Source organism: Sodiomyces alcalophilus, assembly GCF_042370955.1.
Source record: "Sodiomyces alcalophilus JCM 7366 unplaced genomic scaffold ACRALscaffold_2, whole genome shotgun sequence".
NCBI lineage: Eukaryota > Fungi > Ascomycota > Sordariomycetes > Glomerellales > Plectosphaerellaceae > Sodiomyces > Sodiomyces alcalophilus.
In genome coordinates this window covers 145537-166776 of record NW_027263533.1, presented here as the reverse complement: position 1 = coordinate 166776, position 21240 = coordinate 145537, and the positions used below count along the sequence as shown (strand labels likewise).

The 21240-nt window shown below is 57.1% G+C and overlaps 7 protein-coding genes across 7 annotated transcripts; 5 read left to right on the top strand and 2 right to left on the bottom strand.

Annotated features, from left to right (window-relative positions):
• Nucleotides 1-285: 285 nt before the first annotated feature.
• On the top strand, nucleotides 286-1676 carry ACRALDRAFT_1067902 (uncharacterized protein; the record flags this gene model as incomplete). The annotated part of the gene is made up of 4 exons (XM_071017497.1): nucleotides 286-339; nucleotides 466-913; nucleotides 1007-1192; nucleotides 1252-1676. 4 exons carry the CDS (start codon nucleotides 286-288, stop codon nucleotides 1674-1676), a joined length of 1113 nt encoding a protein of 370 aa, XP_070876292.1.
• Nucleotides 1677-1946: 270 nt separating this feature from the next.
• ACRALDRAFT_2025103 (glycosyltransferase family 90 protein) lies at nucleotides 1947-3869 on the bottom strand (the record flags this gene model as incomplete). The annotated part of the gene is made up of 1 exon (XM_071020288.1): nucleotides 1947-3869. The coding sequence occupies one exon, from the start codon at nucleotides 3867-3869 to the stop codon at nucleotides 1947-1949; it is 1923 nt and encodes a 640-aa protein (XP_070876291.1).
• Nucleotides 3870-6488: 2619 nt separating this feature from the next.
• ACRALDRAFT_1079561 (uncharacterized protein) lies at nucleotides 6489-12152 on the top strand (the record flags this gene model as incomplete). The annotated part of the gene is made up of 6 exons (XM_071018917.1): nucleotides 6489-6569; nucleotides 6768-7546; nucleotides 7631-8198; nucleotides 8269-10930; nucleotides 10996-11075; nucleotides 11142-12152. 6 exons carry the CDS (start codon nucleotides 6489-6491, stop codon nucleotides 12042-12044), a joined length of 5073 nt encoding a protein of 1690 aa, XP_070876290.1. The 3' UTR covers nucleotides 12045-12152.
• A 764-nt stretch (nucleotides 12153-12916) lies between these two features.
• ACRALDRAFT_1054612 (uncharacterized protein) lies at nucleotides 12917-13809 on the top strand (the record flags this gene model as incomplete). Its single annotated transcript, XM_071015828.1, has 2 exons — nucleotides 12917-13284; nucleotides 13428-13809. The coding sequence occupies 2 exons, from the start codon at nucleotides 12917-12919 to the stop codon at nucleotides 13807-13809; spliced, it is 750 nt and encodes a 249-aa protein (XP_070876289.1).
• A 761-nt stretch (nucleotides 13810-14570) lies between these two features.
• ACRALDRAFT_1060671 (uncharacterized protein) lies at nucleotides 14571-16161 on the top strand. Its single transcript, XM_071016280.1, has 6 exons — nucleotides 14571-14740; nucleotides 14815-14860; nucleotides 14939-14953; nucleotides 15016-15050; nucleotides 15138-15378; nucleotides 15560-16161. The coding sequence occupies exons 1-6, from the start codon at nucleotides 14707-14709 to the stop codon at nucleotides 15876-15878; spliced, it is 690 nt and encodes a 229-aa protein (XP_070876288.1). The 5' UTR covers nucleotides 14571-14706; the 3' UTR covers nucleotides 15879-16161.
• A 492-nt stretch (nucleotides 16162-16653) lies between these two features.
• On the bottom strand, nucleotides 16654-17442 carry ACRALDRAFT_2057095 (uncharacterized protein). The gene has a single exon (XM_071021794.1). The coding sequence runs from the start codon at nucleotides 17219-17221 to the stop codon at nucleotides 16925-16927; it is 297 nt and encodes a 98-aa protein (XP_070876287.1). The 5' UTR covers nucleotides 17222-17442; the 3' UTR covers nucleotides 16654-16924.
• Nucleotides 17443-19706: 2264 nt separating this feature from the next.
• ACRALDRAFT_2025099 (uncharacterized protein) lies at nucleotides 19707-21230 on the top strand (the record flags this gene model as incomplete). Its single annotated transcript, XM_071020287.1, has 1 exon — nucleotides 19707-21230. The coding sequence occupies one exon, from the start codon at nucleotides 19707-19709 to the stop codon at nucleotides 21228-21230; it is 1524 nt and encodes a 507-aa protein (XP_070876286.1).
• Between the last annotated feature and the right edge of the window lie 10 nt (nucleotides 21231-21240).

The following is a 21240-nucleotide window of genomic DNA, read 5'->3' as shown; positions in this document are numbered from 1 at the left end:
GAAAACGCAAGGCGTGGGGGTCAAGTTCCGCATGCGGGCCTGAGGGGAGATGAGAAATCGCGGGAACCAAGAATCGTTCCCCGTCATATATTCAAAGATTCGACCCCATCGAGCGTCGCTACAACGTACTTCTTCAAGTGCTTCCCCCAGACGCCTCCAGAGCTTCTCCATCTGAACATCGTCATCCCACAGTCGGTGGACATCATGTGATCTGGAGTCTTTTGCCCAAACAGTCCAGTCCAAACCGAGTCCTCGTCCAAACCATCCCACCAACAGACGGGCGCCATGGCGTGGACGCCCAGCCAGTTGTCCGTGCTTGTACACGCTGCGACATGGGCAGTAAGTGACGATCGCCAGCCTTTCCCTTCTTAAATCCCCTCCGATCAGGGACAGCCAAGGGGCTCTCACCTGGTTCTTGCTGGCCAACACAGAGTTCCTTGCTTGCTAACCCCTGGTTTCTTCCAGCTCTTCTTCGTCTCGACCGTCTTCCTCACCCTCCGACTCTACAGCCGACTCCGCCATGTCAACGTCGGCCTCCAAGTGGACGACTGGGTCCTCATCGCCGGCTGGCTCTTCGTGCTGCTGGCCTCGGCCAACATGTCCTGGCTGATGGTCACCTTCCTGGTCCCCGGCAGCATGCTGAAGATCACCCTCGCGCGTGTCCACCACAACTTCCAGTCCATCGCCCTCGGCGTCACAAAGACGTCGTTTGGAATCACCCTCCTGCGCCTCATGCCTGGCGGGTGGGAGGCCAAGGTCATCTGGGTCCTCCTGGTCACCATGAACTTGCAGTTTGCCGTGCACATCATCGCCACGTGGCAGGCCATCTGCGGCGCCGAGGACCAGGGCCATATTGGAGGAGACTCGTGCTGGCATCTTCAGCAGTCTGTGACATTTACTGTTTTTAGCGCTGGTGAGTCTGCCCTCTAACATATTTCTTTTTCTTTTTTTTTCTCCCCTTTCCCGAATCCTTGCAGTGACCTGAGTGCTGAACTATTTCTCGCAGTGTACTCGGCAGCTTGCGATTTCATCCTCGCCCTGCTGCCGTGGAAGATGATTTTCAACCTCCAAATGAAACGCTCCGAGAGAATCAGCGTAGCCATCGCCCTAAGCATGGGCGTCCTCGCGGGTGTTACGGGCATCATGAAGGCCATTACAGGATATATGCTGATGGACGTCAGGAACCCCAACTGTAAGCCATTTCCCATCGACAGAACCATCCCCGGTGAAAATACTAATCGTCCAATGCAGACCTGTACAACCAAGCCGTCTACTGGATCTGGTCCCAGGCCGAACCCAACGTCACCATCGTCTCGGCCTCCATCCCCGTCCTCCGCGGCTTCGTCCGCACCGTTCGTAACCGCACCGGCTCGTCCCCGGGCACCGGCGGTTACCTCAAGACGGGCACCAGCAACAGCAGGTTCTACAACCGCAGCGCCGTTACCGCCGGACGGTCCGTGGCCAAGGACATTGACGGCGCGAGCGATAGCAGCATCCTGGGCCGTAGTCCCCAGGACGCAGACAACGGCAGCGGTGGAGGGGGGATTACCTGGACGACCGAGGTTAGCATCCAGTATGAGAACCGACCTCGTACGTCCGATGGGCCAAGCAAAGGAGCTGCTCCTGGGTCGAATGAGACTGTGTACGAGTATGAGATGAATCGTGTGGCGCCTTAGATCAACAGGCGACCAGGAATAACAGAAACTTGGAATGGGGGCCGTACTGTAAGATGGGACAAAAAGTAATATAGGATAGAGAAAATCACAGCGAAACAATACCCTAGATAGATGCCATTGGAGACGTCCATTATAGACGTCCTACGATTAATCCGTTTTCATATTCAAATGATTCTAAGAACGCCCCATTACCCATGCGGATGGGGATCCCGTCTTGTCTTCGTACACTGCTTCCTACATTGTTTTTCGCCATTACGGCATCATCTATTGTCATGCCCGCCAATCGTCCACAAACGCAAGCCGATCCCGGTTGTCGTCAATCACCCTCGCGTACTCGAGCAGCAACCGCCAAACATAGAGCCTCATGTCCTCTCTCCGAAGGACAGCCTCAGCCCACGTCTTGCCCTCGGCCGCAATGCGTTCGGCCTCCTTGTCGTGCCCGTTGAGGAAGTAATCCATGATCCCGTAAATGTCCATGAACGAGTTGTCAAAGGGGACGAAGTGGACCCATGGAAACAAGCGCGAGTCGTGCCACTCGGCGTAAATGGTCGACTTGAGCGGCAGGCTGGTGGAGAGGAGAAAGGCCCTGTACCGCCCGCTGAAGGAGTTCCCGTCCACGTCCGGGAGGAACTTGAAGCCGTACTGCTTCGCCATGGACACCTCGCTGGCGACGGAAAAATACGGCGCCACGAACCGACACGTCTTGAGCCGCTGCTTCCCCTTCCACCAGTGCTCGTAAAAGTCGGGCGGGTCGCAGAGAATGTCCACGAAGCCCACGTCGGCGAAGCTGGACACCCATTCGCCCAGCCGACCCTGCGCCTGGACGTCGAGGTCGTACACGTCCGGCGGAACGAGCGCAAAGGTCTTGGCCTGGTTGGTGGTGCGGTCCGCCTCGACGGCGGAGATGGCGGTCCCGTTGAGCATTTGGACGAACCGGTGGCGGTGGATGTGCCACCAGTTGTGCCTCTTGTTGCGGGCGCCCGAGGAGACGCCGCGCCAGACGAGGCCGTCCTTCTTGCGGTGCCAGGGACCGCCCCGGCCTTTGCCGCCGCTGTACTTGGTGAGGTCGTCGTCGAGGTAGACGGCGCCGGGGATCAGAAGCTCGTTGTTCTGCGGAAGCTTGCACTCGCCAAAGAGGGGGACCATGTCGTGGGTGGTGGACATGCTGATACTCTCGACGAATGTGCCGTGCATGCCGCGCAGGTGCGGTTGGAGACACGGGTCCTGGGACGCCGTGAAATTGCGCACGTAGCCGTTGTAGGTGTAACCGGGCGACGGGCCCGACGGGTAGTCGACTGGGACGTCAAAGGAGGACAAGGCGGACAGGTTACGCGCGGGGCTATCGGGTGGGCAGGCGACACGGAAGTGGTCCCAGTACTTGGTGGGCTCGGACCTGATCCAGTTGGGGTCGTATTTGTCCTGATGGTGGTCGTCGGGGGACGCGGCGGTCGCGGTTTCGTTCGGGCCTAGGCCGCTGTACTCGGATACGGTGTCGCCGATGGACTGAAAGAGGCGGCCCCGCCTCTCGGTGTCGACGTATTCGGCAACCTGCTCCCAGGGGACGAGGACGCGCGACTCGTCCATGGTGTTCAAGGGCATGTCCAGGTCGGGGATGTGGGGGGACAGTTCGGCGACCAGCTTCGTCCACTGGCGTAGGCGATGAGGCAGCTCCCCCTTAATCGCGGTATCTATCTCGACGTTGCCGGCGCGTACACGGATGACGGATTCGTGGTGGCGAGAGCGGCGGCGCAACTCGGCGGGCTCGAGACCCCATAGAGGGCTGATGTCGTGGTGGATGCGGTCGAAGAAGTCCTCGACGATGATGGCGTCGGATTCGGCGGCGGCGGCGAACCAGGCGTCAAAGCCGGGTGGTGGATGGCGGCCCCGGCGTTCGCGGTATCGCCATGCGGCTTGCTCGAGGGTGAGGGAGCGTTTGCCGAGTAGCTGCCTGAAAGCGGATTGGGCGTCATTGATCAGGTCGTCGATGGGGTGCGAGTCGTTGGTGCCCGCCTCAGGCTGTGGGTGGCCATGACCCTGGGCCGAGCTCCGTTGACTCCATTCCAAGGCCTTATGGATGGTTGTGTTGAAAGATGTCGGGGAGCGAGCCCCGAGGAGGTAGAGGATGGACCCGAAAAAGGAGAGGACGACGATGATGGCCGGGATAGCCAGTCGAAGTCGTCGGCCACAGATCATGGCCTTGTCGTGGGAGTGGGGTGATCAGAATTATGCGAGAAAGACATGTTCTAAACGAGCCTGTTGTGGAAAGAGGAAAAAGAGAGGAAAAAGAGAGGGAAAAAAAGAGGTTAGAAAAAAGGGAGGAAGGTAAGCACACCGGCGAGATGTGATCCATCAGGCGTAGGTAGAGTTTCTGGGCCTACAATGGCCGAAAGCCTGAGACGCCAAGAGACCCGCCGCCTGGTACCTAGACACCTTGGCCTTGTGTACAACGTACCAGGTACCTTTGGCGTAATACCAGGGTAGGAGGTGGTGAGGGTGGTGAGGTAGGTTTGTACAGATACTTGTACGGAATCCGTGACAACGCTATACGTTGTATGTATGAGTTGTATGGGTGGATGTACGTTGTAAAGTACAAGCAATTGCTACATCGCGTGAAGAGCAAAGAGATGGCGCAGGTGAGTTGGTCTCTTCGTTCCGACTCTCCGTCTTACGCCAAGAGGCTGGAAGTGGTTCCCGAGATTGCACCGACGGCACAGCAGTATTTCATTTAAAACAAACAACCCAACCAAGCCGATAAGCACAGAAGAATGATGGGAAGATAGGAGATATTGTACGCCGTATGAGTATGTGTATGTACAACGTACACGGGCAGTCAAAGAGGGAAACAAAGGAGGGCTGGGAGGTTGGGACACTTATATAGAGGCTATTTGCGTTGCGGTTGATTCAGACAGATATGCGACGCCAAGGGAGCCTTAGGACCAAACGCGTCAAACTCCCTTGACTGGAATGTACGTTGTAGTATGTACACCACACAGAATCGCAGCCAGGAGATGGTTCGGCCCTCGAAGTCCTGCTGTCGCCGTGAGAGGCAGGCAGTCGACATGAGGTGAGAGCGGGAACGGAGTATATATACGTGGTGAGGAAAGGTTGCAAGCATCTAAGGGGCCAATCGTACCAAACACAAACAGGCAAAACGGGTGCCGGCCATGCCGTCAGCAGATAACTTGTACCTACTACTTAGGTAAGTCCTGTCAAGTCAACACGACGTTGCGAGGCCATTATCCGTTGGACTCCACCGATTCTACCTCCTTCTCGCCTTGTTTACCAGGAAGGTTCGAGGGAGCACTAGGAGCAATATTCAGGGCAGGTACGATAGACCGGTGTGGGGATGGTGCACGTGGTGTCCTGGCTGGTGACGAGACGATTTCAGCCTGTAAACGGAAAGCACCATCCACTACGGAGTTGCTAGTTTCGATTACCTTATACCTGCAACGTACGAAGTATAGCAACGTACGTTGCGTTGTATACAATTTTGTCCGTAACGTACAGTACATGGAATATTCCGTTTACTGTAGCGTGCATGTAATTACTTGGTCGGGTTAGCACGTACAAGTGGAGATGGTTGGTACCTTGCAGGTGTGGGGCTACCTACGGATACAGTGCCCAGGGACGGGCCACTTTTGATTCTTCACCTTCACACAACTAGACTGCCAAGTCTGCTAAATCCATCTTGGCCCACACCACCATCTCCATCTCATCTCTTCTTCACTTCTTCCCATCTTCCATCTTCCATCTCCGGTCCTTTGTCTTCAGCGCTAGAGCTCGCTTGCTTGATTTTCCCGCGACGATTCTCGGATAATAAGATCGCCAAGCACCACAATGTCAGGCACCGCATCATGCCGTCGCATTCTGCCTCCTTCTTGACACATTCCAAAAACTATTTCATGCACAATTTCAAACGTCCACGACCAACGTACATACAACGTACCTACGACGAGCCATTCCGTCTGTTCTGCTCCCGCTTTCCAACAACAGAGCCCCGCGAATCTCCAACCAAGTTCTTCTGTTGGAAGCTCGGAATCGACCGGACCTGGACCGTCGTCTACCACTTCCCCACCTCGCCAATGCTATCGCCATCCCAACCCATGAAACCTGCAATTCTCCACCTCTTCTCACATCGCGTCACATCGGCCCCATAGCCCCGTTCTGCCTTGGAGACGAACATTGCACAGCACAACTCACCGTGATCCCTGGCCATGGCGATCATCCATCGCCTTCGTCGCGCCTTCTGGAACACCCCGCTCGTCTATCCCCATGCAGACCTCGCTGTCACTGCCATGCGCTGGATTCATTCTGTATCCGTATCCCGATTGCCCTGTTGCCACCCACCTACACCTCCGGTAATATGGCCTTTTCCCGCCCGTACTCCCTATCCGTCAGTCATCAGTCACGGCTACCCCTGCTCCCTGCTCTCCCGCCTCGTGCTGTTCCGGTTCGCCGGAAAAAAACCCACCGTCCATCAAGATCCCAAGCCAGCCTCAATCCCACCCTGCTGCCATGCATCCGTCTCGCCAACGTCCCTTGGCGTCTCGGTTGCGGACCACATATGCTTTTATCAGTGAATCCTCCCAACGTCCTAATGTCCTTGCTCCTCCGCGATCCCCCCGTCCTCTCTCCTTTGCCTCTTCTCCCCTCGTCATGTTGTTGTGCTGTTCTACCGGATAGCAGCGCGTCCTGTCGTTCATTACATCATTCTTTATTTCGTGGTAATTGTATTTCCTGTCACTCATTTGATTCCCCTTTTTTTTATTACTGCCACTCTTGTCTTGAAGAGCGCAAGAAAGTCGAGAAACTATGCGGTGGCTGCTCGCCGCCGTGGCGGCCTTGCCCGCCCTTGTCAGTTCACTGGCTTCCACAGACTCCTACCGAGATGCCGTGAGTGCCGATCCTCATCCCAGCTTGCTGATTGCCGGTTCCGACTCTACTTTTCTTGCCGCCAGCCCTCACCTCTCGTCTTCGCCTTTGGACTCTCCATCTACTTTGTTAGAGGGGAGAGAGGATGGGGGAGAGACGAGAAGTGACCCCGGCGCTGCAATGCGAATCAATCGCTGACCGTGCCACCCCCATCAACAGGATATTCCGCAGTCCGGCTACCTCCCCAACCACAACCTCGATCCCAATGTAGTCGGCTCCTCCAGCTTCCGTACTCTCTGGGAGTTCCAATCTCCAGATCCCAACGAACTATGGCTGGCAAAGCCTCTCGTTTACACCCCGGCCGGCGGTCCCGAGCTCCTCATCACCTCGTCCGAGAAGAACATTATCCGCATCTTCGACGCCAAGACCGGCGCCATCCTCAACCAGAGGCTCCTCCAGGCCCCCTTCTCCCGTGACGACAGCAACTGCGGTGATATCCCCAACTGGATCGGCATCACCGGTACTCCTCTCATCGATCCCGAAACCGACATCATGTACCTCTTCTCCAAGGGCTACCGCGAAGGTACCACCTCCGGCACCGCCAACGGCATCTATAAAATGTATGCCCTGCACGTCCCCTCCCTCGAAGACGCCGAAGGCTTCCCCCTCCTCATCGATGGCGCCAACGCCGACAACGACCCGGCCCGCTACTTCGTCGGCGGTGTCGCCCTTCAGCGCCCTGCCCTGGCCGATATGCATGGCCATATCGTCGCAGGCTTCGGTTCGCACTGCGGCCGCTGGAACTATACTGGCTACCTCCTCGCCGTCAGCAAGACCCCCGGCGTCGGTGTCACCAGCATGTGGGCCACCGAATACCCTCCTGGCGCCCCCTCACCCCAGCCCCTGGATCTCGCTCTTGAGAGGGGAGGCAAGGCTGGCATTTGGCAGAGCGGTTTTGGTCTCCCCGTCACCGGCAACAGCGTCTTCTTTGTCACTGGGTAAGCTCTTCCCTCCCTTACCTTTCTTTTCAAGAACAAAGTAAAAAAAAAAAATAAAAAAAAAATGCTAAGACAATGCCTCAGTAATGGCCAGGGAATGCACAACGGCAATGTCCCCGCCAGCGGACGCTCTCCCATGTCCAGCCTCTCTCACTCCACTGTCCGCATGGACCTATCCCCCGATGGGAAATGGTCCCAGGTCGACTACTTCCAGCCCTACGATTACACCAGTCTCAACGCCGGTGACCGCGACGTCGGCTCATCCGGCTTTGCTCTCCTGGACGGCTCCGTCTTCCGGGGCGCCGGCGTCGATCGAATGGGCGTCATCGCCGGCAAAGAGGGCCGTGCCTACGTCCTCAACGCCAACGAACTCGGAGGCTTCCGCCAGGGCCCCGGCAACTTTGACAACACCATCCAGACCATCGAACTCGGCGGCGCCGTCTACGGCGGCTTCGGTAGCTATCCCCTCGAAGGCGGTTACATCTACGTCACCACCGTCGGCGGTCCGCTCAAGGCCTTCCGCATGGGTCACGACGCCGACGGCAAGCCCGTCTTCTCCCTCGCGGGCGAGTCCGAATGGCGCTCTGCAGGCCGCGTTGGCGTCGGCCAGATGACCGTCACTTCCGACAATGGCCGCCCCGGCACTGGAATCGTGAGTCCCTCTTTGTCCCTCCTTTTATCCCTTCTGCTTTCTTCCCGCTCACTTTTGTTGCTCAACTTAGGTCTGGGTCACCGATGTGACGGTTGGCCTGGCCGCCTTCCGCGCTGTCCCCGAGGATGGCCGCATGGTGCAGATCCCGCTCCCTTCCGGCCTCCGCGGCAGCAACAAGTACCAGCGTCCCGTCTTCGGTGACGGCCGCGTCTACTATCAAGCCACCACGAACCGCCTCTATTGTCTTGGCACACCCGTCGCCCAGGCCGTCACTTGCTCCGACGTCGACTTTGGCACCGTCGACCTCGGAAGCGTCACCACCGCCACTGTCAGCTGCAGGGCTGAAGTTGCCGTCTCCGCCGTCAGCAACTGCGCAGTGTCCAACCCGTCCTTTGTCTGCGATCCGTCCACGCTCCCCGCCGGTCCTCTTACGCCCGGGTCTTCCTTCACCGTCCAGGTCACGTGGGATCTCGAAAGCGCTTCGGCCGGTGTTGTCCCTGGCTTTGTGAGCAGCTCCCTCTCGCTTGACATTGACGCCCCCGACGGCTATGCCTCTGTCAGCGTCGTGGCCTTGGAGGGGACCATCGCCACACAGAGCCCGTACCTGCACGCCACGTCGACCAACATTCCCTTTGGCCGCCTAATCCTCCGCGACGGCGCCGCAGACCATCTGGAAGGCTCGGCTGTGCTCGAGAACGTCGGAAACAGCACCCTGACCATCACCGGCGTAGCCTGGCAAGATGCGGACGGGACATACCATAACATCACCGAGTCCGGGGACATTGGCTCCGGCTTCACCTCCACCGAGTTCCCCGAAGCCGGAACGACCATAGCCACGGGTGGCCGGGAATCTATCCACTTGCGGTTTGCCTCCACCACCGTGGCCGAATACTCCGCGCTTGTGACGGTTTGGTCCGACGGCGGTTCCCTGACGCTCAACCTCACCGCTGCAGTGAAGAACCCCCCTGTCGTCGTTTTCGAAGCCTCCGACGGTGAGGGCGGTTGGGAATCCCTGGAGCCCCACTACAGCGTGTCGTTCGGTGACGTGGCCGCGAGTTCCTCTTCGGAGAGGCAGATTCGAGTCTGCAACACGGGCGGTTCTGCGCTGACCATCACCATTTCCAAGCCACCCGTCGATGCCCAGCTCCTGGCTACAAACCCCAGCCACGACCTCGCCGAGGGTATCCAGATTGAACCGGACGAGTGTTCCGTCGGCAATGTGGCTGTCCGCGCGAGCCCCATTCAGCCCAATCATCCCATCCAGCCTCTCCAGGCCCTATGGACCTTGACGACCAACGGTCTCAATGCGACGTCCGGCGAGGATGCGGCCCTTCGCGACATCGTTTTCACTGCCAGGGTCGTCCCCCAGCAGCTCGGCCCTCTGCTGGACGATGGTACTGCCCGGTTCCAGTATGTTGGCTGCTTCTCGGACACGTCGATGGGCCGCAACCTTCAGACCCAGGTGAACAATGCCGAGCAGCAACAGACCAATACCATCCAGCAATGCCACCAGCTTTGCATGGACCGGGGCTTCGTCATCGCCGGCGTGCAGTACCGCCGCGAGTGTTGGTGCGGCGGCCCTCCGAACTACATCCGCCACCCCGGTAGCTACTCGCATCCCTCGGAGAATCGGTGCACCTTTGGCTGCATGGGTGACGATACGCAGGCTTGCGGTGGAAACGGCGGTTTCATGAGCGTGTATGCCGATATCACGGCCTTTGATATTGAGGGATTCTTGGATGACATCAATAACGACGGTGAGCCGTCTTCGTCGCAGCCGCCGCCGCCGCCGCCCAGCACGACGACGACGACGACGACGACGAGTGCGCCCGTCACGGAGTCCATTACCCCGAGCAGTTCCAGCTCCGCGGAGGAAAGCACGCTCGAGAGTACCACGGCAGCCTCCTCGGAGACCAGTGCGCCTGAGAGTACCACAACCAGCTCCAGCTCCTCGGAGGCCAGCGTGCCCGAGAGTACCTCCGCATCCAGCTCCAGTTCCTCGGAGGCCAGCGCGCCCGAGAGTACCACGACAACCAGCTCCAGCTCCTCGGAGGCCAGCGCGCCCGAGAGTATCTCCGCAACCAGCTCCAGCTCCTCGGAGGCCAGTGCGCCCGAGAGCACCACAACCTCGGAGACGAGCACCCCCGCGAGTACCTCATCAACCTCCTCCGCTCCCCTTCCCTCGGGCTCTATTCCCGTCTCGCCGCTCAACCCCAAACAACCGGCGGTGGTGAACGGTGAATGGGAATACGCAGGCTGCTTCGCCGACTTAGTGGACGGAGTGCGGTCCCTGGGCGGTTCCAAAACAGCCTCGGACGACATGACCCCCTGGCGCTGCGGCGAGTTCTGCGACAACAACGGCTCGCCCTACAATTACTTTGGTCTCACGTACGGCAGGGAATGCTTCTGCGGGTGGACGCTGGACGAAGATGCCCTCCGGGCTCCCGAGGCCGACTGCCCCAACTCATGCGCGGGGTCGACCGACGGCCTCTGCGGCGGTTTCCGGAAGCTCTCCGTCTTCAAAAACCTCGAGCCTAACGCGCCGCCTGCTGGCCCCGAGCACGTTCCGCAGGTTCTCGACTACCAGTGGATGGGCTGTCAAACCGAGGCCACTACAGGCCGTGCTCTTTCCGGGAAGTCGTATGCCTCAGATGACATGAGCGTGGACTCGTGCGCGGCGTTCTGCGCTGATGACGACTTTGGCTACATGGGCGTCGAGTATGGTCGAGAGTGTGAGTATCCAAATCCACAGTCGCCGGCGCCTATCGTCTAGCTAACCGGCGTTTTTCACGTCTAGGCTACTGCGGCAACACCATTAATGCTGGGTCCGTACCCGCACCTACGGCAGAGTGCAGTATGCTCTGCAAGGGCAACACTGTAAGTGCTTACCCTCTTGTCTAACACCTCGTTGTGCTAGGGCGGCTGCTCACCAAAGTCCTTCAGCTTCAATACTGCGGTGCGGGAAGTCGTCTCGACCTTTATTCGCTTGTCCCCGGGTCTGGGTCTCCCACTTCGAGTGCCGTCGAGGAACCAACCTCGGCAGTCCCGTCCTCGGAGCCGCCCGTCTCGAGCGAAATTGTATCATCGTCCGAGGCAGCAGTCACCAGTGACGAGGTTGTTCCAACATCCAGCCTCGGCGCCAGCTCCATTCCCTCTTCAGAGGCTAGCAGCGTCACGGACCCTGAGCGGAACAGTCCAACGTCTGCGAGCAGCGAGCCCACGTCGGTACACGAGCCAAGCTCCAGCGCCGTTGAGTCGAGCGCCGAGGAGGAGCCCGTCAGCAGCACCCCGGTCTCCTCACAGTCGTCCTTCATGTCCGTCCCCTCGGTGCCGGCCTCGCTTTCCACCCCTGTTTTCGAACCGAGCACCATTAGCACCAGCACATCCCAGGGCCCTTCTGCTACACCCACCCATGGCTACTACTACGTGGGCTGCTTCCAGGATGTGAGCAGCGGCCATGCGCTCCCTCATATGCTCTCCAACCACAGCGTGACACCGGAGCTCTGCCTGGAATACGCCCAGCAGCGCGCGGCCGATGCGCCCACGCCGACGGCTGCGCCAGCCTATGTCTTTGTGGAGTACCACCACGAGTGCTACGCGGGTAACACGTTCGACTTCCAGGGCAGTGCCGTCACGTCGCTTGTGGGAACACAGGCGTGCAAGAACTACTGCTACGGCAGCGTGCTGACGTACACCACGGACGGCACTACCTCGGTGACGACCAAGACGGACAACTACTGCGGTGGGCCCAAGATGTTTGACCTGTACGCCACGGAGCTGCCGGTAGACTTCCCTACGACGGGCGGACCGGTGACCACGGTGACGACGGGGACACCCCGGCCGTAATGGAATGTAGGAGTACTTGGTGTCTGAATGATGTATCGTGGTTAGATAGTGTACGTCTAGAAGGTATTTAATGGATATATATGAACGTGAAGAGCGTATACTTGGGATGAACTACTTGATTTACTCATGTTGAGGTAACGCGCTGAACACCTCGGTGGATTTTCTCGGGACATGCTATTGAAGATGGCGAAAGGACGTGATGGATAGAGTGAGCGCCATTCATCGCGTATCACAGTTGATATAAGTCAGCTGAGTAGTAGTCAAGGCTTGTCGTCCGTGACAAGAGGCATAGAGTTGGCCTGTGAAGACGACTATATACCTCTCTGATATTTTGATGGGACAGTAGGATATTGGGCAGGCGGTTAATGTTAAGAAGTAATGTTGCTTAAGAGATTTTTTGTTTATAGAAGCCCGTTGTAAGGTCAAGTGTCACTGGTGTCGCTTGGGGAAACCTCAAAGCCTCTTCGTTGTGGCACAGGACGTTGAGGACCTGGGGTTCAGTACCTGGCCCCACCGCCACGGAGTACCTAGGTACCTAAGCAGGCAACAGCACGCGTGGTGGGGCGACGGGTTTAGCCACTATAACGTACCGTACCACTGTACCGTACTGTACGTACTGGTACATCTGTCCATCCCCGCGCCACTTGTTCGGAACCGAGTCGACCGATTCAATTAGGAAAGGGGTCAACTTCTTTGTCCGTTCGAGAACCCAACCTAGAACCCCCCGACCCGACCCCGAAAGGATAAGGATCGACAGTTTCCCTCCGACCGCATTTCACCTCGGGGCGCAACTGTTGAAATTGCTGGATCTTCAATTCCCACTTCCCGATCCAGAGTCCTCGCTTCTGGCCCAATTCTCCTCCTTTCCCACGATGGCGCGCAGGCAGCACTTCACCCTCATGGTGCTCCTGGCCCTCGCGGCCTTCTTCAGCGTCTCCTACCTCTTCTCGTCCAGCCCCACGCGAGCGTACGAGTTTCAACCCGCACCAGTACCAGCGCCGGCGCGGGCGCCCGCGCCAGAGGCAGAGCCAGCGCCAGCGCCAGCGGCTTTGGCCAAAGACTCGACAATATCCTCGTCGCAGTCTTCCCATGATGATCATGAAGAAGATGATAGTGACGACGGTGACCAAGAACATGGACATGGTCATGGTCATGACTCTGACATCGACTTGAGCCAGATCGATGGCAATGTCCTCAAGGGCGATTCCATTGCGCCCAAACTCGAGAATGCGACGGCCAGGTATGCGCTTTGTTCCCAGTCTTTTCTCCGCCCTTCTCATCATGACCGCACGCTACTCGTCAAAGCACTCTTGCGTCCTTCCCATACCATCAAACCAATATTCTCATGGAATAAATTGGCTAACCGCACACGTCAACCCACAGAGCCGAACTAGGCCGCGCCTCCTGGAAACTATTCCACACCATGATGGCCCGCTTCCCCGAGGAACCGACGCCCGACGACAGCACCGCCCTCAAGACCTACATCCACCTCTTCGCCCGCCTCTACCCGTGCGGCGAATGCGCGCGCCATTTCCAGGCCCTGCTGGAGTCGTACCCTCCCCAGGTGAGCAGCCGCAATGCCGCCGCCGGCTGGGCCTGCTTCGTACATAACGAGGTCAACCAGAGGCTGGAGAAGCCGCTTTTCGATTGTAATGCCATCGGCGACTTTTACGATTGCGGGTGTGGCGAGGATAAGAAGGAGGGGGAGGAGGATGAAGAAGGGGGGGACTCTGACGAGGCGGACTCGACGGAAGGGGATTCATAGCGGTTTTTTCGGCGGTCGTGGGGATGGGAGGCTGTAAACGGAGCTCTCGTCCCTTGTTACAAGTTACATTCTGGAAATTGAATCGTGGCGTGTTGCATTACGATTGTGGGGGTTGAGATGGAGTAGACTCGAGAGGCCTGCTGCTGCTGTCGTGGCGGATCACCAAGAGGGATATACTCCAGTCGATCAAACTGCTGCTGAACAAATTTCCTCTGGCGAATCTACCGCTACAGCAGCAGGCCTCTTTTTGGATCGAAAGAGCGCATGTGCCATATCTGGACGTCGTGCTGTTCAATTAGCACGGCTGGTGCGGACCTGACCTGACATGAGTGGCATTTACGACGTTCTCCCGTTCGGAATTTATCGCAGCACAATCGTCGTCGATCCAGCCAAGGGTACTATAACAGCAAAGTCATGGACTACTTCGGTGTAGGAATACACTCGCTTCCTCCTACCTCGCTTTATACGCTCGTGCCATCGTAGAAAGGCCCTCCATCGGTCATCAACGAATAAGTCGATGGCACTCTCAATCTACGGTGCTTTCAACGAAATGGAACAATTCCAGTCTACTATAGTATAGCTAAATATACACACAAGATAGGCGCCTTGATGAATCGGGACCTCAGGACTCCATCTTGGTCATCTCGAAATTGGCAAAGTACTATCCTACGGAGTAGCGGGTGGGTCACGTGATCTGAGCCCGGACCACCCTCCAGGCAAGGCTAACGCGTCGGAGCTGCCTGAGCTCACCTCAATCCAAGCTCCATCCAGCCTTCTGTGTCCTGTGCAGCTTTCCAACGACACACGTCACATCCGCGATCAGAGTCCCGGTCCTTTCGAGCCCTTCCCGTACATCCTCCACTCGCAAACCTATTTACGATCGACAACCCGCCCACGATGGATTTCACAACTACTGGAATGCTCAACGAAGGTCCGTTCGAGCTTGAATATCCCCCACTGCCGCCCGCACATGGAGCCGCCCAGCTTACAACCAGACGGATATAGATGGCATCCATGTCGACATGGAGAGGCTGAAGAAGGGCGAAGTCAAGTACGTTTGTCTCGACAACTATTCTCATCCCTCCCGTCTTCTCGTCTCGCCGTATGCTAACCCGTGTCGTGCTCGCAGTTTGGGTACCTCCATGTAGGCTCTGCCCCTCGTCGTTCGTTAACCAAACCGCGACCCGTCTGACCACCCGCTTGCAGCATGGCAGTTACTTTCAAAGACGGCGTCATTCTCGGTACGCCAAATACCCACTGTCGACCCGAAGTCTAGGAACGACGGATGGGCCGGTGATTGACTACAGGACTGACGTGGCTCCAAACAGGCGCTGATTCACGGACGACCACTGGCGCATACATCGCCAACCGAGTAACGGACAAGTTGACCCGAGTGCACGACACAATATGGTGCTGCCGGTCCGGCTCGGCGGCCGACACCCAGGCCGTCGCCGACATTGTGCAGTACCAGCTCGGCCTGTACGCCACGCGCAACGGCAAGAACCCCACCACCCAGACTGCGGCGTCCATCTTTCAGGAGATTTGCTATGCGAATAAAGACCGATTGTCGTGAGTGTCTGGCCATTCTTTCCCTGCAACTTTTGGCTTGGGATTACTCGGAATATCTGGAGACGTTTGGTGTCTTTAAGGGAGAGCCAAACATATGCCCCTTTTTCAATGGGCAGTGGAAACAGCGAACCGGCAAAACCGTCTTCATAGTACACCGTTCTGACACGTGGGACAACCTTAGGGCCGGCCTCATCATCGCGGGCTGGGACGAGCGCCACGGCGGACAGGTATACTCGATCCCGCTGGGCGGATCGCTGCACAAGCAGGCGTACGCCATCGGCGGGTCGGGCTCGACGTACATCTACGGCTACTGCGACGCGAACTGGAAGGAGGGCATGGAGGAGGCCGAGGCGGTCGACTTTGTCAAGGGGGCGCTGCGGGAGGCGATCAAGTGGGACGGCAGCTCGGGCGGCGTCATCCGCATGGTGGTGCTCACGGAGAAGGGGGCCGATCGGCACCTGTACCTCCCGGACACCGACTACAAGGTGCGTCACAATTGAATTGGCAAGGGACGGGGCAGGCGATGAAGAGTAAGCTAGACCGATGGAGGGGGTTTAGACGACTGATGTTCATCCACTCTGGGAGAGAAGAGAGGACGGGAAACGGAACTTAGGAGTCTATGAACGAATACCGATGATTCGGCCATCTATAGGGGCCGGTGTACAATACCATAGACGCATTCGTGCCGCGAACCTCGGTGGTGGTGCATTTTCGTTACTCGGACCCGTCGTGCGTGATTCTTTAGAGTGGCCCGGCTGCCACGTCGAGGCATAAATAGGAGTGAAAAAGATAAAAAAAAAATGGAAAGAAAAAGAAAAAAAAAATGAACGAACGCAATACATTGACAGTTGTCGATTGGCCTGATTGGAAGTGTCGCCATGTGGTCGTTATGCATGATTAGAGCGGTGAGGGAAATAGGAGGCGGGGACGTCGTTTTTGTTACTTCTGTACTTTGTATGTATGCCCAAGGTCCCCGATGCATGGACGGAATCGGTAAAAAGAAGCTTGCTTTTTCGCTTTGATAGACGTACAACGTACATATTCGTACATGACCATGAATAAGATTGTCCTGCGTCATCTCGCTCGACCTGAGATCACATCTGGACGGAGGGATGATGGCCGAGCTGATAGACAAGCGTGATACTATAAGGGTATTGGTCAAGCGGGCTATGACGTGCTAGTAATTTCACGTGCTATCGCAACTTGGATCGAACAATCAAACACAAGATTCGTGGCCTCGAGAGAATCAAATTACGAGGTTAATTGTATAGCATTCCCGAATATCCATCTCGCGAGGAACCCCCAAGCGAGCCTGGTCTGGCAATCTCCCAGACAATTAGCGCATGTATGCGTTGTCACGCAGACGGGATGCGGTGAGGCATAGAGTCGAATAGATAGAGTGAGATGCGGGGAGGAGGAAGAAGGACTGGCATCTTTAATAGAGAGAGAGTCGGGCTATTTACCACACATCGCTCCCCAATCCCCATGTGCTGACAATCTGGATCGAGATTGGTGGAGCAGTGGAGGAGAGGAACGGGGGGGAATGTCAACGGGCTGCCGGGACGGGAGACCGGGGTTGGGACACAGACTGGGCAGGTCCAGGGGCGCGACCACCAAGGCGGGGCAAGGGGTGGTCGTGGTGGCTAGGGGGGCCAGACGACAGGGAAAAGCTTGACACATCGGCCGGCCGCATGGCTGCAGCAGATGGGCATGGCAACAAACGGTTTGATTCGGCGACGGTTTTCGACTCGACGAGTAGAGTGGGTGGAATTTGCAAACAGAAGGGGAGGATGGATGACGTTTTTCCTTCTTTCTCTTTCGATCTTAATATCTTGAGTGGCATTTATGTGGATGAGTACCTTGTACATGCTGCCAGTGACCATGGAACATTGGCATATGTACAGTTGAGAAGAATTGGTTTGTACGACAAGGCAGGGAGGAACGACGCAGCAGGTCTGTGGCTTGCGCGTCTGGGTACTTAAGTAGGTACGTCCTAGGCTTGTGCCCCGCAGAGTTCGTTACTGGCTGGATGTACATGTCACGAAACCAGAACATGCAGAATGCATTTCACACGATTCAACGAGAAGGCCACTTTGCATATATATATTCGAACGTGTATATAAAAGTGCTTCGAGGGTGCAAGGCCAGCCAATCTATCGTTCACGAATCGCACAAGGAAAAAGTCGGAAGCAGAGGGAATATCGCACGTTTAAGTTTCAACGGTGTTTCCCTACTGGTCACTGATACTTATCGATGCGACCCGGCATCCGCTAGCCATACTGACTACTCCACCCGCCCGGTCTCGATCCCGGCACCAAACTCGTTCCGTCGTCCTTTCCCCCTTCCCCCTTCCCCCTCTCTCGCCCCCCCGACTTCCCCTCGACCCATCATCGCCTTCCAACGAGACGATCCTGCAGCCACTACTGATACTTCACTTGCCTATTCCACCACCATCACCACCACACCCACCATCATCGGTTTGAGACCTGGAATCGTCCCAACCGGCCGGCCGAACAAAGCAAGGGAAAGAACAGTCGAGACTGTCTAAGCCTAGAGCAACTACCCGACACGACTTGCTCCTACCTACTCTACTTTGTTACCTCTCTGCTAGTACTGAGTACTGAGTACTTTTAGCACTTCCAGGTTGCGGGCTCTTGTCGTCATTTCTCTCGCCCCCTCCCTTTTCCTTTTTATTTCTTTTCTTTTTTTCCTTTTTTCTCTCTCTCGTCCTCCCACGTACTTACTGTACTTCACCCCTTTTCATCCCAATCCCTCCATCTTCGCCTGATACCCCATTCCTCGCATATCCACGACCTCGACCCATCTCGACCTATGATCGCAACCGCATTGCATCTTCCATAAGGGCATATCCGAGCTACACTGCACACGCGCAAGCACATACGAGCCTAGAGTTCAACCCCTGTCGTCATCATCGTTTTTTCGTCCTCGCGCCGACCGCCAAACGAATTTTGCCACTGCGCTGCCACTCTAGCTACGTCGACCTCTGTCAGCAATTCGATCATCCATTTGCCCATTATCAGCTTCAGTACAACATTATTATTATTATTTTCCCCTCGTCTCGGAATCCTCATTCGACCTCCGTCTCTTGTGCGTTATTCGAGCCGGTCCCAAGGAACGTCGTCTCTCCTTGTCGTCGCCAATTCCGTCGGCCGCCTTGTCAACAGATTGATGCCAAGTCCTTTCGAACCCTGATTTGGCATCTTCATCCGGTAAGCACTTCATTTTCCTAACCTTTTTTCTCTTCGTCTTCATCAGATCTTGGCACGTCGCCCCCGTCTCGTCTACTTCCATTTTCGTCTATACATGGATGCTTCGTCTCATGTCCGCCTCTGCCATGTCCGCCTCTGCACATTCCATACCCAATGTTCAGGCCAATCGACCTCCCGGAGACGACCGGGCGACTCATACCAGTGTGATGTCGACGCCTTGGGCCGCCCGCCGTTCTCGTTCTTCGCAATCGCTCCAATCCTGGCCGTGATGCCGAACGTGACCACTGCCGGTCAACAGCTTATCTACATGTTTGTTCCCTTCAATGCCCCGGCCACTTTGACCATTCAACACCAGGCGACCCATTGGTGATCGGTCGTAGAGTGGCCAAGTCCGGCTTCAAAAGATCTCGGACGAGTCAGCGCATTGTGTACCGTATACTCCCAGCTCCCTGGCAGACAGTCGGCCATATCCGGCCATGGGATATTCTCATTCTCCATCCTCTGCCTCGGCGGGAGGTTATCTTCTATGGCCCGTCGCATGACATATCCCAACTTTCTGTCCCGTCTCTGCGTCTTCGATTCGATCTCACGATTCTTTTTATTTTTCTCTTTTTTTCCTCTACCTTTCTCTTGTCCTGTTCCCACCCCCCTGTTCCCGCCGCATCCCCGCTGCTTGCTGCCCAGCGGAGGTACCCACCTTTATTTTCTGGCACCCAACATTGCCTAGTCGACTCGAGAAATCCATTCCAACAGATTAATCCCTTCAATCTACCAACTTTCTTCACCTACACATCACTCCGGCATCATCCTACTTCTCCCTTTATTCTCATCACATCCCATTACTGCCGCTGTCGCTGCAGCGCTGTTTTAGCATCCTCTCGCTTATTCTTGGCCAAGTTGCGGTGCACTAACCGGGAATCACATGTTCGATTAGGCCCCTCTACCATCCGCCGCCACCTTTCTACTCCTTGACCGATCCATCTCGCGCCCCTCGGCCCGGTCGTCCCTTCGCTGCCCCCTCTCGTCGACAGCTACTACGATGCTATGGCAGCCGTTATAGGTGACTTCGTCTCTGATCCGCCGTCCCGCTTTCATAATATGATCGCTGCCGGGGCCTCCTATTCCCACCAGCGTCAGCATTCCCACGGCACTCGCTACCGGTCGGCGAGCCGCCCCGGAGATTCAACAACCGCCGACTGCCCTTCTTCCAACCCCCGATACCGGCGCACCGTGTCCGGCGCCTCGCGCTTCCCGACCCCTCCTTCTTCCTCGTCCCCCAGCGTCGACCCAGCTCGCGCCCAACCCCGCAATTCTCAAAATGCCCAAGGCGATAACGAATTGATAGCCTCCCGGGCGAGCGACGCCGTTCAACATGATCCCAAAACCGTAGTGGGTCCCTCCGCCTCCTCCTCCTCTGCGTCTATCCCCCTCTCCGTTCCCGTCCCGGTCGCCGCTTCGCCTCGGACGCAGCAACCGTCTCCCAATTCCGACACGAACCGGGAAACCGCATACCAGCTGGCCGACGCCACCTCACCACGCCCGCCGCCAGGCGGTCAAACCATCCACATCCGGGACCTGGCCCACATCCAGAACCTTGCGCGAACCGACATGTTGAGGGAGGACGGGACCAGCATCCTGAACAACGAACCGTCACAGCAGGTCAAATACGAAATCAGCGGCATGCCCATCGGCGACGTCATCGAGATGGTGGCTGCCCTTCTCACCAAGATCACGACGACCAACGACCTGCAGCACGATGCCATGCAGCGTAACGTGGCGCATCAACAACAGGCGAGCCAGAACAACGAGTCGGCCAATGGATCCCAGATCAGCCCGCTCAGCGCATCGGTCCTCGCGTTCCACGGCAAGAACATCCCCGCCATCACCATCCTTAGCTACCTGACCCGCATCCACAAATACTGCCCGACCACCTTTGAGGTGTTCCTAAGCCTGCTGGTATACTTTGACCGCATGACCGAGAGGGTCAACCACATGGTCATGCAAGCCGAAGAGAGGCGACAGGCGGCCGGCCCCCAATCCGCTTCGAGTTCGAGACCGACCAGCCAGCCGGCGCCTTCTGCCGACGTGGAGATGCGCGATGAGGAGAGCGACGTGACGGATGAGACCGACTCGGATCTGGTTGACGACGATGACGAGGAGATGGAGGAGGAAGCCACCCCGAGACCGCGCGCCCAACAATCTCGCGCATCCGGAGACGGCGGCGCCATCTCCAGGTCCGATGCGACGCGCACCATGGCGCCGCCTGCTTATTTCGTCGTCGACAGCTTCAATATTCATAGGTTGATTGTCGCCGGCGTGACATGCGCCAGCAAGTTCTTCTCCGATGTCTTTTACACCAATTCGAGATATGCCAAGGTGAGTCTGTGGTTTTTACGATTCGAAAAAGCATGGCGCATGGCCTCTTTGCTAACGCGAGAATACCAGGTCGGCGGATTGCCTCTTGCCGAGCTCAACCACTTGGAACTTCAATTCCTTCTCCTGAACGATTTCCGACTGGCGATCCCCGTGGAAGATCTCGAGGCTTATGCCACCATGTTGGTGGAGTTTTACGCACGAGAGGTGGTCAGGCCGCAGGCCATGTCCGGCACTGGCGATAGCTGAGATCGACTGC